Raw genomic sequence first — 14374 nt, 5'->3', positions numbered from 1 at the left:
TGATACTCAGATGCTAAAGCTACTTCCCCTGTGGATCCTAAACTTGAGGGTTGATTTATCCCTTAATTTAATGGAGCCCTTTACCCATTTACCCCAGGAGGGTTTTTATACTAGATTATGGACAACACACACAGTAACGTGATCTACAAGCCTGTGCAGGGATGGTAAAGAGCCAGCTCAACAGGCAGAGTGAGGAGTAGCTGTGCTACAATGGTATGAACCAGGATTTAAGTTATAGTTTGAGTTGCATTATAAATTCGCAATATGAAAAGTATATTTTGAAATACAGTCTTAATAACCCACAAGGCGTTTTATTCTTAAGTTTTCAACAGTGGCCATAACAATCCAACAGTCCAGAGGATTTCACATGTAGTCTGGAAGTCATGCTGAGGTCACTCACTGAGAGCTGTCCTGACAGGTACTGGGGGGCGTCCCTCAGCATGCTGGGACTCATGGGGGACGTGACGGAGATGGACGGGCGATCCATCTTCTGAGACTCAAAAGAACTCGAACCTGACAGTGCACAGACGACACAGTCAGATTATTTAGAAGTGATGTTGGTTTTTGTAACATGAAGAGATGAAATGAGTGGGGAGGGTGGTAGGAACGAAGACAGAGAGACATAGACAAGAAGAGAGACACAAAGAGGGCAAGAGAACATGCCCGGAGAAAGACAGAAATACAGAGAGACAGAAGCAAATCTCGTAGACATTTTCTTGTTCTATGTTTCGATGCTGATTAATGGGGTAATGAAATAGGCTTAAGATCCTGACAAGACTCACTTGATTCCAGTTGTGCATGTGTGCTGTCTGGTATCCTTGGAATATCTCTGAAAACCAAAAAAAGAGCGTGAGTGTGTGAGAGAGGAGAGAAGGAGCGGAAGGAAAGGATCAATTTGAGCTAATGCTGACTGCACTGTGCTTTAATGACCGTAAGCACCACATTAGTCTTCATTCACCCACAGCTCCTTCAGCAGCACAAAGCAGGTCAGATATACCAATTGACAAAGCAAACGTGCCGCCGTTTTTACCCACAATTAACCCTTTCGAAAACAATTGGCGGAGAGGCGGCAGGCTTTCATTTTGCCGGGCGCTTGCTGTTCAGTCGCACACGAGGCCCGAGCTGACAGAGCCTGAGCCTGAGCGGGAGCCGGAGGGAGCGAGGAACAGATGTTGAATAAACAAGTCGGTGACGTTCCTTCACAAACACATTCTGTGAGAACACAAGCTATATTCCCTCCTGGATTTCCTAATTCAAGTCTCCATATAATAGAAGATTCCATTCAGAGCTATTATGAGCAATGCAGGCAGTGACGTGGCATGAATGAGCCTGCAGACGCAAGAACTGTCAACGCTGTAGAGAAAGGAATATCAACAAAAGTGATGCAGTCGCTGATACATAAATCCTGCTTTAGCTGGTTTTAGTTTGGGACATGCACATTGTTGTGATTGACTGAATCACATCTGAAACTCTTTTGAAATTCCTGAAAAAAAACCACACGTTTGACTGCATAACTGTTTAATTAATTAGTTACAAAAGCCCTTTTTAAAAAATGACCAGTTCAATCTGTATATGTCGCCCTCGCTCTAGCTGCTTGGCAGAAGGATAGCATTTAATTCTATTAATAAATTATCCTCTCCACCTGATTATTTGTTTTCAGGGTCAGAAGAGCCTGGACACGATCCCAGTATTCACTTGGTCAGAGGCAGGTAGAGGCAGACCGTAACACAAATATAATTCTCTAAAGAAATACTCCCTGGGCCTAAACACACCTCAGTTACCGTTATCAGTTACTGCTCAATAACTTCCCACCCCAATTGTCTTGTAAAGGGTGCAGCGTGTGTGTGAGGGTGACTGGGGGCTCTCACCCTATAGGCCGTGAGACCACCAGCTCCACCTGCGGCTCAGGCTTAGATTCTAGAATGATATTGTAAACTTCTTTAAATGTGGCTCCTTGTAAAAGCTTCCCGTTCCACTCCAGCACCTGGTCACCTGCAGAAACACCAGAGGTATGTTAATCTGATGTACAAATCGTGATACACCTCTAGAGCATATTTAATACTACAAATCCACTCATTTAATCTAAATAAAAGTTTGTGCGTGTGCTGTAATACCTGGTCTGAGGTGTCCAACAGTGTCCGCTAGACTTCCTTTCCTCACTTTAGTGATAAAAGCACAAAGTCTACCAGATTCTGTCATCTTGCCTCCCACCACCTATAGAAGCAGAGAGGTGAGTAGATTAGCATTGAAATACTGCACACATGTGAACTTAACTTGAACTGTTATAATGGCAGCCTTAATGTGCCATGCTAGCCCTTCATGACATAACCTATGAAGATGTATCATGTGCATGTGAAGACAGATTTTTTTTTTGTTGTGGCTTTAGTATTTGTCTCCGAGGTCTGAATCCTCAGTAAAAGCATTACAAGGAGGGGGTCAATGGTAAAAGTGCATCTCTGTTTTTTTAAAAATGTCCATGCTTTCTTCCCTAGGGACACACTCTGGTGCTGCTCTGTGGTTCTGTAAGAGTGCAGGCCCGTGGGCTAGAGCTGTACTGTACAGTCCTGAGCTGCTGTACTCCACTCCGCTCAGCTTACATGGGCATCATACAAATAAAAATCCCTCTTAATGGCAGCTGAATGCCAACATACAAAGGAGCTTAGGGAAGTCTGCTAAATGAAATGGCTTTATGTAACAGGCAGGAGCCAGAGAAGGAGGCTCGCAGAGGAAGAGAGAGAGAGAGATGGACAGTGAGGGCGAGGCTGGCAGCCTGACTGATGGACTGACTGGCTGGACTGTCGAGTCGGTTGGCAGCTGCTGAGCGGACAGAAACGCACAGAGGCACTGAGCAGACACAAACATGCCATTTCAGGAGGCTCATTCAATCAGTAATGATTTTTCCCCTTCTTGCCGCTCTCTGTTCTCTCTCTTCATGGCCCACCATTGCCCTTCTGGACTTTGGCTTCTCAGCTTTTTTTTTTTTTTTTTTTTTTTTTTTTGTAACCAGTGTGCACCACCTACAGATTTCTGCAACAGTGAAAAAAGGAAGGCAAACCAAAGCAGCTACCACAACACATAAGCTTTTATATGTGTTGGGCATTGGAGTGACTACACTGCAATAATAAACTGATTTAAACCATGTGAAGTAAGAATATGGCCTATAGATGTAGCCTGTATACTATACTTTTCAGTACATACATACATGCAAGATTTCAGTTGTCAAATGTGGGCGTTGACAACACTGACAGGTTCTGGACTGACTTGTTACCTCTGAGCTACTGAATGCAGTTCATTAAAGTACTTCAAAGTACTTCAGTGTGAGTGGGTTCAGAAAATTATACAGCTCAATATCAAATGCTCCTCATTAATATTCATCAGGAACATAATCAAGCCTTTAATGAATATTAATACTGAGTAGCGCTATGATGTAATCAATAATTGGAAGCCAAGGAGAAAATCAGCGAGCCACATACAAAAAAAGAGGCCACAAAATAGAATTTGCAGCTGAAAAGTTAATATACTGTATGTTAACATCCTCCAATTTCCCCAGAGTTCCTGGGTATGATGATGAGGTCATATATGCCAAACGTGCAGATCTTAGTGGAAGTAGAACAACGATGCTGCAGCAGGAAGGTAGATGGTGCAGGGCCGCAGTTTTTCCGTGTGTGCTTGCATCACATCTTCAGACAGACAGACAGGGAGACAGAGTCATCATAAGCTTACCTTCAGACCAAGCAGAGCTCCTGAGTCTCGAGGCACGCTTCCATCTTTCATGCGCTTATTGAGCAAAATACGCCCTATTAGGCGATCCCCATCTTTGGACGGCTGCCACGTCACCGGGTGCTACAAGGTCAGAGCAACAACACACCTTTTGTTTAACAACTCATCCACTCAAATTTGATTACTTTAGACCAAAGCAGACAACTGTCCACAGTGAAAAGGGGGTAAGGGGAAAGTATTTATTCACTGAGGGATGACAGTTCACACAAACTCTATTGACTCATCAAGACAGTTTCATTTTGGAGAGAGCATCATGCCCAATAATTTCAATTCCTCTGCGAATCATGGACAAAAGTATAAACGAAACACCAAACACAATGGTGTTAGGTGTTATTTCCAGAGCTTGTGTGAACCTGCCAGTGTGAGGGTGGAGTGAGCTTCATGCAGCGCCCCATGCAGAGTAAAGCAAGCAGCCCCAACACTCCTCCTCAAACCAGCTGTTCAAACCGGAGCAGCAAGACCGGAGCCTCACTCCGGTGCTTCGCTGCACACAAACATACAAGCACCATCAAGTGGAGTAGTGAGGGGAAAGCAGACAGCGAAGAAGGGGGAAAAACAGATCAAGATACAAGAAAAAATGAGGTGGACCAGGAGGTTCCAGTTTAAAGATCAAAAAGGATGAAATATAGACAGCACAGAATAGAGCTATGAGACACAGGTAGGGTGAAATTGCAGACGCGCAGTGGAAGGGAAAAAAGAAAAACAAATGTTTGAATTTTTTGTGCAAAACAAATCCAGTCCTCCCTGTTTTGTGCGATTACAATCATTTGGGTTTTGCTATAGAAGTGAGTGGAAAGTTGGGCAGGGGGCAGGTTCTGTCTGGACTGGGTGCTGTGGGGTAGGGCTGCAGAGTGACAGGGACGGGCCTGAGTAAAGGTGTTCCAACTGCACTAAACAGGACCGCTGCAGAGCAACAACACAACATACGGAGGAGAACGAGCATGCAACTAGGAGAGACCCACATTCCTGTGTGCCATGACAAACAGAGAGGTTGTGTGTCAATGCTCTTCCTTTACAACTACTGTAAGATGTGGAGCTTCTGTTTGGGGAGCAAAACAGCAAGTACAAATAGCAAGCAAAGAGGGTGCCCCCAAAAGAGTTTTTCGGCAACACCGAGCAAGGTGGAGCCAAAAGTAACCGAAAAACAAAAAGGAACAAAATCGCAAGAGAAATCAATTTATACAACGTCAAATAAAATCCAAAAAACAAACATCTCACCTATTTACACTTAGTGACAGAGAGCAAACAAAGACTGGATGGGTAGGTCATAAATAATAATAACAAAATGCAGGCTAGATTGTCTCAGTACCTTCTCACTATGGCTATGCTCCTCGTTTAGGGTAGTGCTACTGCACGTATCAACTCCCGAGTCTTTAACCTGCGGTTCACACCATGCCAAGTCCTCTTCAAATGAGTGTCCCCCAAAGCGCACCATTTTCTTTTGCCTCTCAGATAAGGTGTGTGTCGGCTCGGACATAAATGTCTGCTCAATAGTTTTTCTTTTTCCCCTTTGACTGTCCCCTACAGGTGTGGGATAAAAACAGAAAGAAAAACAGAAAAACAACATGCAAAGGTGTAAATAAACGAAGGAAACATGAAATGACAAAAGACTCTGGAGAAAGGGGGGATGGGGGAGGAGAGAGAGACAGAGAGAGGGAGAGAGAGATGGGAGTCAAGGGGCAGAAGGGGTGGGGGGTGGGGGGTCAAGGCAGGGCTCCACATGTCTCACCAAAGACATTGGGGAGGCCTCGCTGCTATGCCAAGACGCATGGTCCCACCAATGGCCATCCAAATCTCCTGTAAGGTGGGGGGAAAGGGCACACATACACGAGAGAGGACAGCAAGAGGGACCAGTGAGGACACCACAAACCACAACGTACAGGCAGTGACACACACGTAACACACACACGGCACTGAACAAGACACTCACACATTCATTTACGCTCGCACACACGCTCTCACATACTGCTCAAGCTCAAAAGGCCACGGTCATGTGCAACTCTAAGACCCCTGTAGAGAAAGAAAGACGCAGCCGAGGTAATAAGGTAATAATAATAATAATAATAATAATAATAATAATAATAATAATAAAAACACAAAAGATCAATAATGATTCGACCACGTCAACAACGTGGACACAAGCCTGCGTCTCAGCCACAGAGATCTGACATCTATTCATCTATTCTCAAATCCAAAGCCAACACAGACAACAACCAGAAATCAAATCCTCTCGATATTATTCATGTAACAAGTGTTAAATTCAATGAATTAATTTGGCAACATTTTTGCACAATTTGCCAACTTCTGCTGGCTCCAGCACTGCATTTCACACTGCTTTGAATGACACTGGGTCTGCTGTGTTCTGAAACACGCTGTATTGCTTTACAATAGCTGAGAACATTGCTTTGAAGGGAAGGAACTGTTCTTCCAGGACATTATTTTAATCCATTAATTAACATTCGTGTACACCTTGCTCTTCTCAGGATTGGAATGTGACTCTGAGATGAAGAGCAGGCGCAACAATTCACGATATCAGTGACACAAAGAAATGAGGTTTATGGCAAATGTGGTCTTAAATTTGGGAAAACTACCACTAATGCTCATTTGTTTGCAGCGTCTGGGTCTTTAAAGCAGAGGTGCGTCTCCTGAAACAGCTAAAGGATCAAAGCTCAACTTTTCCTGCCTTCCTATTGGTCACCTGTCATACGACCACAATACTTTTCTATATCTTGGTTTAAAGGTTTCATCTTCATTTCCAGAGGACAGTCTTCAAAAACGCTTTGCAAGGACCCAACCTGCAAGTTCAAATCCGCAGACTACTCACATTTTGATCAAACAAAGTTAGCATGCTGCTATCTTATCCTACAGTAGCTGCATCTGCGGGAGGGAGCAGGGCAGATGTCTAATGTGTTTAACTGGGGATTCAGATTGCAGTGCCACACAGCCTTAACTGACCTCAATCTAAAGTGCACCAGGGAGAGCTTTTAAAGATGAGGCTCTGATTACAAGTTCTGTAGTAGCACCAGTGGACACGCAGCCTTTAGAAATACAAGCTGGCCAAGTGGCTAGGTTTTTTTATTTTAACATTTTTATATTTTCCTCATCAATCCAGCTGAAGGGTTAGAGAGGGACTGATGGTGGTTGGCCCCTAAGAAGGAAGATCAAGACCTATAACTCTATCTCTTGCTGCAGATGTGACACTATTGTCAAAGCAAACAAATCAAGCTTACTGTGAGTATCTGATCTGGTGAGAAAGCTACGTATGCAAAACCAACTCCTTCTACAGGATTTGGCCTGTTTTCCCACGTGGATGCACAGAGCAAAGAGATGGTGAGCACTTTCAATTTGATTAAGAGGCTTAAAACTCCAAGCTAATTAGAAAGAGGGAAAAATATTGAATCTGAAGGTGGTGCTGAGATTCCCAGTGGATGGAGGTGTGGAGGTGAACGGGACTGGAGGTTGAGGTAGTTCAAAGATAGAGAGAAATCATCTCAGTTGTCGGGGAGATCCTGCTGTCGGACGGCTGAGAATCTGATCATTTCCTTGTCGTGAGACCTTAGCATACCTCTGCATTTAACATCCCATTATGAAGCGGCAATTACCATTTAAATATTACTCGCTTACACTGGCTAGTCATTTTATAATTCAGTAATAAAGTGAATTAAGAAATGCTCCTAATGAAATTAAAGCATGTGAAGGATGAGGCATGGTCATTTAAACAACACAGAAATCCTGTTTGGTAATGACAGGCACTCAGCATTCTGTCTTCCACTTGTGCTGTTGTTCATATACTTGTGTGCTTGCGTGAATGTACGTAACTGTAGTGAACCTTAGGGCCAGGGGCATCGGTAAGGTCATCTGAAAACACTGCGCTTGTACAACCTCTGGGCCATATACATCACATTTCCCACACTTCACTTCCCCTGCAAGAGCTGTAGAACCTAATGGATCTATACAGGACAGGCCTCCTTCAGGCATTATCCGGCTGAGGATTCAATCTCAGGAAAATCAGGGAACGTTGATGGAAAGGCATAAAAATAGACTGCATATGCTTCTAGATGTAGAGGAGGAGGCAATGGGGACTGGAGAATACAAGGGTAAAGAGGAAAGGATTTTTAATATAGAAAAGAAGCTGCATGGAAGAAGAAGGCGGGGTGACGACAGCCACATTTGAAAGTCTTCTAACAATATGAAAAAATACACATAGCTGAAATACACTAACTGAGAACAAAGGCCTCTGAGGATAATTCAGGTTTATTACATCCTGAGTCTTAATTTCATAGCTTTGCCCATTATTACTCAGTGTAAGCACCTGCTGATACAGGTTCTTGTTAAGCACCTGACAACCGTTTAGCCATAATATCAAACAACTTAGCAGACATGAAATGTGATAAAAAACCCCTCACTGTACTGGCCTGCCCATCTAAAGTAATATTGGGTCAGAATCTTACTCAAGGACACTTCAAAATGTGGACAGGACACGCCGGGGATTGAACCACAAACCCTGTGATTAAAGGACCACCTGCTCCCCCTCCTGAGCCACAGCTAACATTTTGGCTAACATGGAAATGTGTTTAAAAGCAGCCTGTCTGATTTCCCATACCTGAATTAACTTGGTAAGTGCAATGTAGTTAGCGGAATGACGGCCAAAACTGAAAACAAAACTAAAGTTGGAATCAGCTTGAATTATCCTTTAATTAAGCCGTATTTTGTAATATTATTGATGTAGCATAGTCTTATAAGCATTGTTGACCTAGTCTTTGAGATCATCTTTGCAACAGAAGTTCTGCATTTTTATTCTCTACAGCGTTGTTACATGACAGAAATGTGGAAGTGACCCACCTTCAGCATCATTCTCCTTTGTTATTTCGACTGTGTTTCAACACAAAGCCTATTAATATTAATATCCATACCTGCCAAAGTGAAATGTTACCCAGTGGCATTTCCACACGTTTTCTTCATCCTCAGAGTTGGGACTAAGTTGCAAGGTCAGTCTGAGCCAACCTAACTTTCCTCCTTCCCTCTCTCACTCTCCTGGAACTATCCATCTGACGGTGCAGGGGAGTGCTAAAACTACTTACTGTACACGCTTACGCACTGTGATAAAACATTATGGATGTCCCCAGACAGGCTTTGCCCTATGCGGCCCTCTAACCAACAGCTGACAACAGTGATTACCCTCTTTCTGTCCCAGCTGCTTTTCTGTCGGCAGCATAAATACCAGCGCGCAGTTCAGCGCGGTAGACAGTCTCATTGAACAAGTTACTTGCTTAATGTGGCCATGATAGTCCAAACAGCTTCAGGCCTGCATTCATGATCAGACAGAGGAGGAAACATATCATGTAAATCACCATATATTGAAACAGTGGGCGGTTTGCCTTTATTTTGCCCATTTTGGAGCTAAATTTAGATCCTATCTCAAGGTTATACTAGTCAGTTTCACCTCAACCTCTGCCTGTGCTTCCTCCCATCACACTCCAGCCCCCACCCCAGCCCACCATCAATGTCTGTCGAAAGAATCTGAGTTGGCGCCTGCATGGAGGTACGTACAGCGTTTCCTCTTTCTTCCCCCGAAGCTTTATTACCAGTGGCACACCACAATTGGGCACTGATCCCCAGCGAGGCACTGTGTGGTTTTTCAGGGAGCAGGAAACTCATCACGGCCATAAATTGTGAACATCAGCAGTCTTCGCCCAGCCCTGCCGTTTCGCCCCAGCTCCGAAGCCCCACAAAGTGCTGATTCAGGGTGAAGGCAGAGCACAGGCAGTGGCGGAGTTCACCACCAGCAGGCTCTCCATCACTTTGACAGCTCAATAAAAACCAGTGTAAACTATTAATTGGATCATTAATTATTGATGCTGTTTTTACTACAATCCAAGGGGCCAGAGCAGAAAAGAGGCAGGGGTGAAACTGTGTGTGTTTAAACATAGTCACCATGCTGGGTGATACAGCGTCACATTTAAGTCCTGGTGGAAGCAGATCCTAAAACATGAACTTATACTCTAAAACAAAAGGCCTTACCAACTTACTAAGCACAAAACTCATTACCCATTAAGGTATAAAAGCATTTATTAATAAGAATATTTTCCTAATATTCAGCTTACAGACTTACTGAGGTGTAAAAACAGATCCCAAAAACCATTAATGAGAATGTAACTTAGGCTATCACTACATAATGTCCACCTCTCTGCTGTAGTTAGCCAGCCAGCCTGTCCTTTTCTGTCTGTTCGGCACTATTATGAGGCTGCATGTCAGGGAAATCAATAAAGAGGAAAACACTGGGAGAGGACCATCGTGATAAATCAGTCTCCAACGCTCGCAGGCACGAGCCAGGCCCATTACAGCTGGCACACCCTCTCTCCTCCAGTCTCCTCCTCTCCTCGGTCGCCCCTCCCTCTCATCCCATCAAGCCCACCTCCCTCCTCAGCGGCTCCCTCGAGGTATCAGAGATTTGAGAGCACGACATGCGCCATGCTTGCCCTGCTGCTACACACCCATCTCCTGACCCAGTCAAGCTGAGTGCACAAACCCCAAGACGCTGATGGGCCGCATATGGCCAAAAGGTGCTTTCTGCCCTCTTTTTCATCTCTCTCCCGCTCCGGCCTCACATACAATTACAGTTGATGTTCTTTGCTTAGCTGCTCTTGCTTTTTTTTCTCCATTTCTCACTCCTGGTGAGGGTAAACGCTTCCTACAGCAGCTAATCAAAGAGCGCTCCGTCTGCATGTTTGAGTACATGCAGAGAGACTCCTTTCTTTCATTGGCTCAGCTTTTTAGACTTGATCATGATTGGTATCTTTCTGGCAGCATTTAAAACACCTGTGCAAAGTGGTTCAGCTGCAACACGTCCATGCCAATTCTACGGTCATGCTAAATTTGTTCCATTTGTAAACTCTATGTACTGTCCATACTGATTGTTCTTGATGCATTTATCATATTTCTAAGTGAAGACCTGACTGTGTTTTATATGCTTTTTATTGATCATATTAATTCACTGCAGAATGTCACATGTTCTTATCTGGGGCCTAGAGTTTGGATCCCCTCTCTGCTGTCTATTACATAATTAAGTCTGTCAGTTACTCTGACAGAGTGCAAACAAGGACACTGACTTAAAATATATGGTTCAATTCAATTGAACCATTCATCAGACTCCTTGTATGCAGCCTTAATTAATTATGTCATAAATTAATGAAACTGCCTATTCTACGTAAATAAAGACTAAAGATAGCTCCTCATAATCGGCTGTCCGAGTGTGTTCTGCAGCTGGTATGGAAAGTTATACTTATTCAGGTGAACAGTTCAGCTCTTTGTTTTTCACCTGTCTCCTACGCGGGCTGACCTGTGGAGGAGGCAGACAGAAGCAGACACAAACAACAGTAACTCTAGCCCTCAAAACAGCCTGCTTTTCTCCCTATTTTTGAAACATGGCTACCTGGATACCTGGAAACTCCCACATCAATAATGTAGAGCCGAAGCTGGGCTGCTTCCTTCAGTAGGGAGAACAGTTACATAACAGAGCAGACCAACTGAATTCCTCCCCTCTCCTCTAGTTTAAACATTTTGAGCATGTGGCAGGCGCTTTGGTCCAGTGCTACCGATAAAGGCAAACTCTGCTACTGTACTCCTCCTGCTTGCTATCTTTCATTCCTCCATTTGTCAACTGTGCCTCCTTCTTTCTTTGTGTTCAGTGCTTTTAACATTTCTAAGGTAAAGGCCTCCGTAATTACAGGTTTGACAACAAAATCAATTTGCAATTACGACAACTGTCAACCAGGTGGAGCAGTCAAGAGGCTAACAGCCTAAACAATTGCTTTTGATGTTGATTCTATGCAAAGTGGCATTTAATTCAGTCACTCTGACTGTTTGCTTGCCAGTGTGTGTTTATAGACTTGGACAAGTGTGCTTGTGTCTCCAAGCAGGTAGGACATTTGCCATGAGCGATCCAATGTCTATTTCTATTTTCCTGTTGTAGTTAAGCAGCAGGACAGGTCAGACCGAGCCAATACCTAGCATGCCACTTCAATTACGTACACTGCAGAGAGAAAAAAAAAATATAAATGTTATGTGTGTGTATATATATATATACACACACACACACACACACACACACACACACACACACACACACACACAACAGCAGAACAAGCAGTACCCTGTTTATGGGTTAATAAGTCCAGAGCGGACACATGACATATCCTTCTTATCATTCACCCCTAACCACCATCAGTTTTTGCTCCCTGCTCCACCCGACTGAGCCATAGTCCTGTTGGCACTTTGTAATGGGCCACTGTACAAAGAATGACATCATCATGGGTGGTAACTAAACAGTATGGAAGTAAAGAAGTCAAGGCTAACAGAGAGTGTGCATAAAATCACCCTCTGCTTTTTAATTACCTTTTTTCTAATATCATCCATCCATTCATGTGGAGCAGTGATGGCATAAAACTACTCAATAAAATACATTGCAACTGTTATTAACTCGAGTCAGATGTCTTTCACTAGACACCCCCACCCAAGCCCTCTGCCTGCTTCCCCTGTCTGTCAGTTATGTAACACTGTCCATTGGAACAGACTGCGTGTGTGAAACAGTTGTTGTAGGACATGGCAAAGTGTGCCACGAGGTGACAGCAAAACGAAAAGAGCAAAACTTTTATATTCATTCTAATCGCAGCCACACACATGAACACGCATCCACACTGAAACATATCTGACAGGCTCATGAGTGCACAGGCCTCGTCCTCAAAGGCACAAGAGCTGTTAGAGTAGATTCATAGAAAACACACATAAAACACAGTGGTGCTTTGCACATATGTAAGGCTCATTGTTTTTGTTTGTTTAGAGGTCTGTAATGAAAAAGTTGGGAATTTAGAAAAGAAGCAGATCACTTAAAGCACACACTTCAAAAGGTGTCGTGTTTCCTGCTGACATGATTCACTGTTCACCACAGTTTAGGGGAAAGAAAGCATCTTTGAGAAGCGCGAAGCTCAGAAAACAGAAACTGAAGAGAAAAATGTAGAGTACATACAAATGAGGCTAATTATGCAAAAAAAAAAAAAATTTAACTGCAAATCTTAGTGCTTGCACAAAATCAGTAGTCATCATGGTGGATCATTTTCTGATCAGATGTTTTTAACAGATTCTCACTTGTTTTTTAAAAATAAAAAAGGTTTTTCTCAAAAACAATGAGCCATACATATACAAATACACATACAAACATATAAAGTACATATAGAGACTGTAGACTGGGGAACTGGAACATAGTATTTGACTCAACACCTGCAATCAATATCAACATGAGACAGCAACAATAGTTAAATTACAGTTAAATGAAATCTGTCTTTCCTAACAACAGCATGATGTCAGTAAAGGAGGACATGAAAAAGCATCTGAGAAATGAGCATTTGTATAAAGTAACAGTAAATAAAGCCATTTACACACAGAGAAAGTAGCAGAAAGTGAGCAGACTGAGTGATGCTGTTGGTGTGTGTCGCCCCTACCTTTCTCACTGACTGACTCACTCTCTATCTCCACGTCCTCACAGCTGGTGTACTCTGGTGTGGTGGCCAGCTCCTCCTCTGAGCTGCTCAGCGACACCTGCCGCATCTTTCCTCCCTTTTTGGTTTTGTGGGGCTTGGGGGGTGGCGGGCGCACTGACTCTGACTGGTCTGAGCTGAGAGAGTCGTTCCTCAACATGCTCTCCATCTTCTCCTTCTTGGTCTTGCGGACAGCCGAACTGGGGTCCAAATGGTGTTGCTGTCTCCTCATGGGATCCCCGCCTACACCCAGGTCACCTCTCCGCAGATCCCCAGATCGGTCACCAAGCACGGGGCTACGGTGCGGCGTCGGGGGGCTGTGGTTGGAGGTCCTGTGGCCTCCGAGGCCGGGACCCATGGGCCCGGGGGAGGAGCGGTCAACAGAGTACGAGCGCTGTCCCACCATAGGCGGCCGGCGCTCAGTGAGATGCTGACGGGACAGCCGGATGGGGCCCGGGTCATCCTGCTCCGTGTAAGCCAGGGAGACATCACTATGGCGCCGCTCGTGCCTCAGGCGTCCCACTTCAGCGTGCATCCTCATCTGCTCCTCGTAGGGCTGTGGCTTAACAGGATAGCGTGCCAGGTTGGGGTCGCTGCGATAGCGCGCCTGGAATTCCTCCTGCCGCTGCCGCTGGAGGTCATACTCACTGGGAGGTCCATCTAGCTCCTGGTCCAGCGGGTATTCCTGGGAGTGCCAGCGTCCGGGGCCCCGCCGGTCCCGGTAGCCCATCCGTGACGCATCCATATCTGGGTACATGTGGGGGCCCCGCGGAGCCCGCCGAGGGTCCCCATCTCCATAGTCAGACGGTGATCTGGGCATGTTGCCGTCCGTCGGGGCATACTGTGAGTGGTCGCCCCCCTCCCTTTGGTCGTATTTTTGGTTTGGATCCCTGGATGCAGATGGGCTTCGTTTCCTGTAGATCAAAGAGATGAGAACAAAAGAGTGGAATTTAGTCTGTGGCTGGTCCACTTTGAACTGGATGTTCTCTGATTCTTAGAAAATACAACATATATCCAGGCTTATTTCTGAGCCTGATAAAAAATGATGCGTGCGAAAGATC

The 14374-nt window shown here is 44.6% G+C and overlaps 1 protein-coding gene across 32 annotated transcripts in view; it reads right to left on the bottom strand.

Moving 5' to 3' along the window:
* Positions 1-14374, bottom strand: part of rims2a (regulating synaptic membrane exocytosis 2a) — a 135570-nt gene that overhangs the window by 53211 nt on the left and 67985 nt on the right. For 21 of the 32 annotated variants that reach the window (XM_070966043.1, XM_070966051.1, XM_070966059.1 and 18 more), the window contains 7 exons: positions 13278-14227; positions 5510-5577; positions 3724-3843; positions 2115-2214; positions 1869-1992; positions 783-829; positions 401-513 (listed from right to left, as the gene is read on the bottom strand). In XM_070966043.1, coding sequence (XP_070822144.1) covers positions 401-513; positions 783-829; positions 1869-1992; positions 2115-2214; positions 3724-3843; positions 5510-5577; positions 13278-14227 — 1522 coding nt within the window. Of the gene's footprint in view, positions 1-400; positions 514-782; positions 830-1868; positions 1993-2114; positions 2215-3723; positions 3844-5089; positions 5302-5509; positions 5578-13277; positions 14228-14374 lie in introns of all 32 variants that reach the window. The other 11 variants (XM_070966039.1, XM_070966054.1, XM_070966074.1 and 8 more) reach the window with 1 other exon arrangement.

Source organism: Chaetodon trifascialis, chromosome 7, assembly GCF_039877785.1.
Source record: "Chaetodon trifascialis isolate fChaTrf1 chromosome 7, fChaTrf1.hap1, whole genome shotgun sequence".
Lineage (NCBI taxonomy): Eukaryota > Metazoa > Chordata > Actinopteri > Chaetodontiformes > Chaetodontidae > Chaetodon > Chaetodon trifascialis.
The sequence above is the reverse complement of the archived record's forward strand: the minus strand, read 5'-3'. Positions and strand labels throughout refer to the sequence as shown.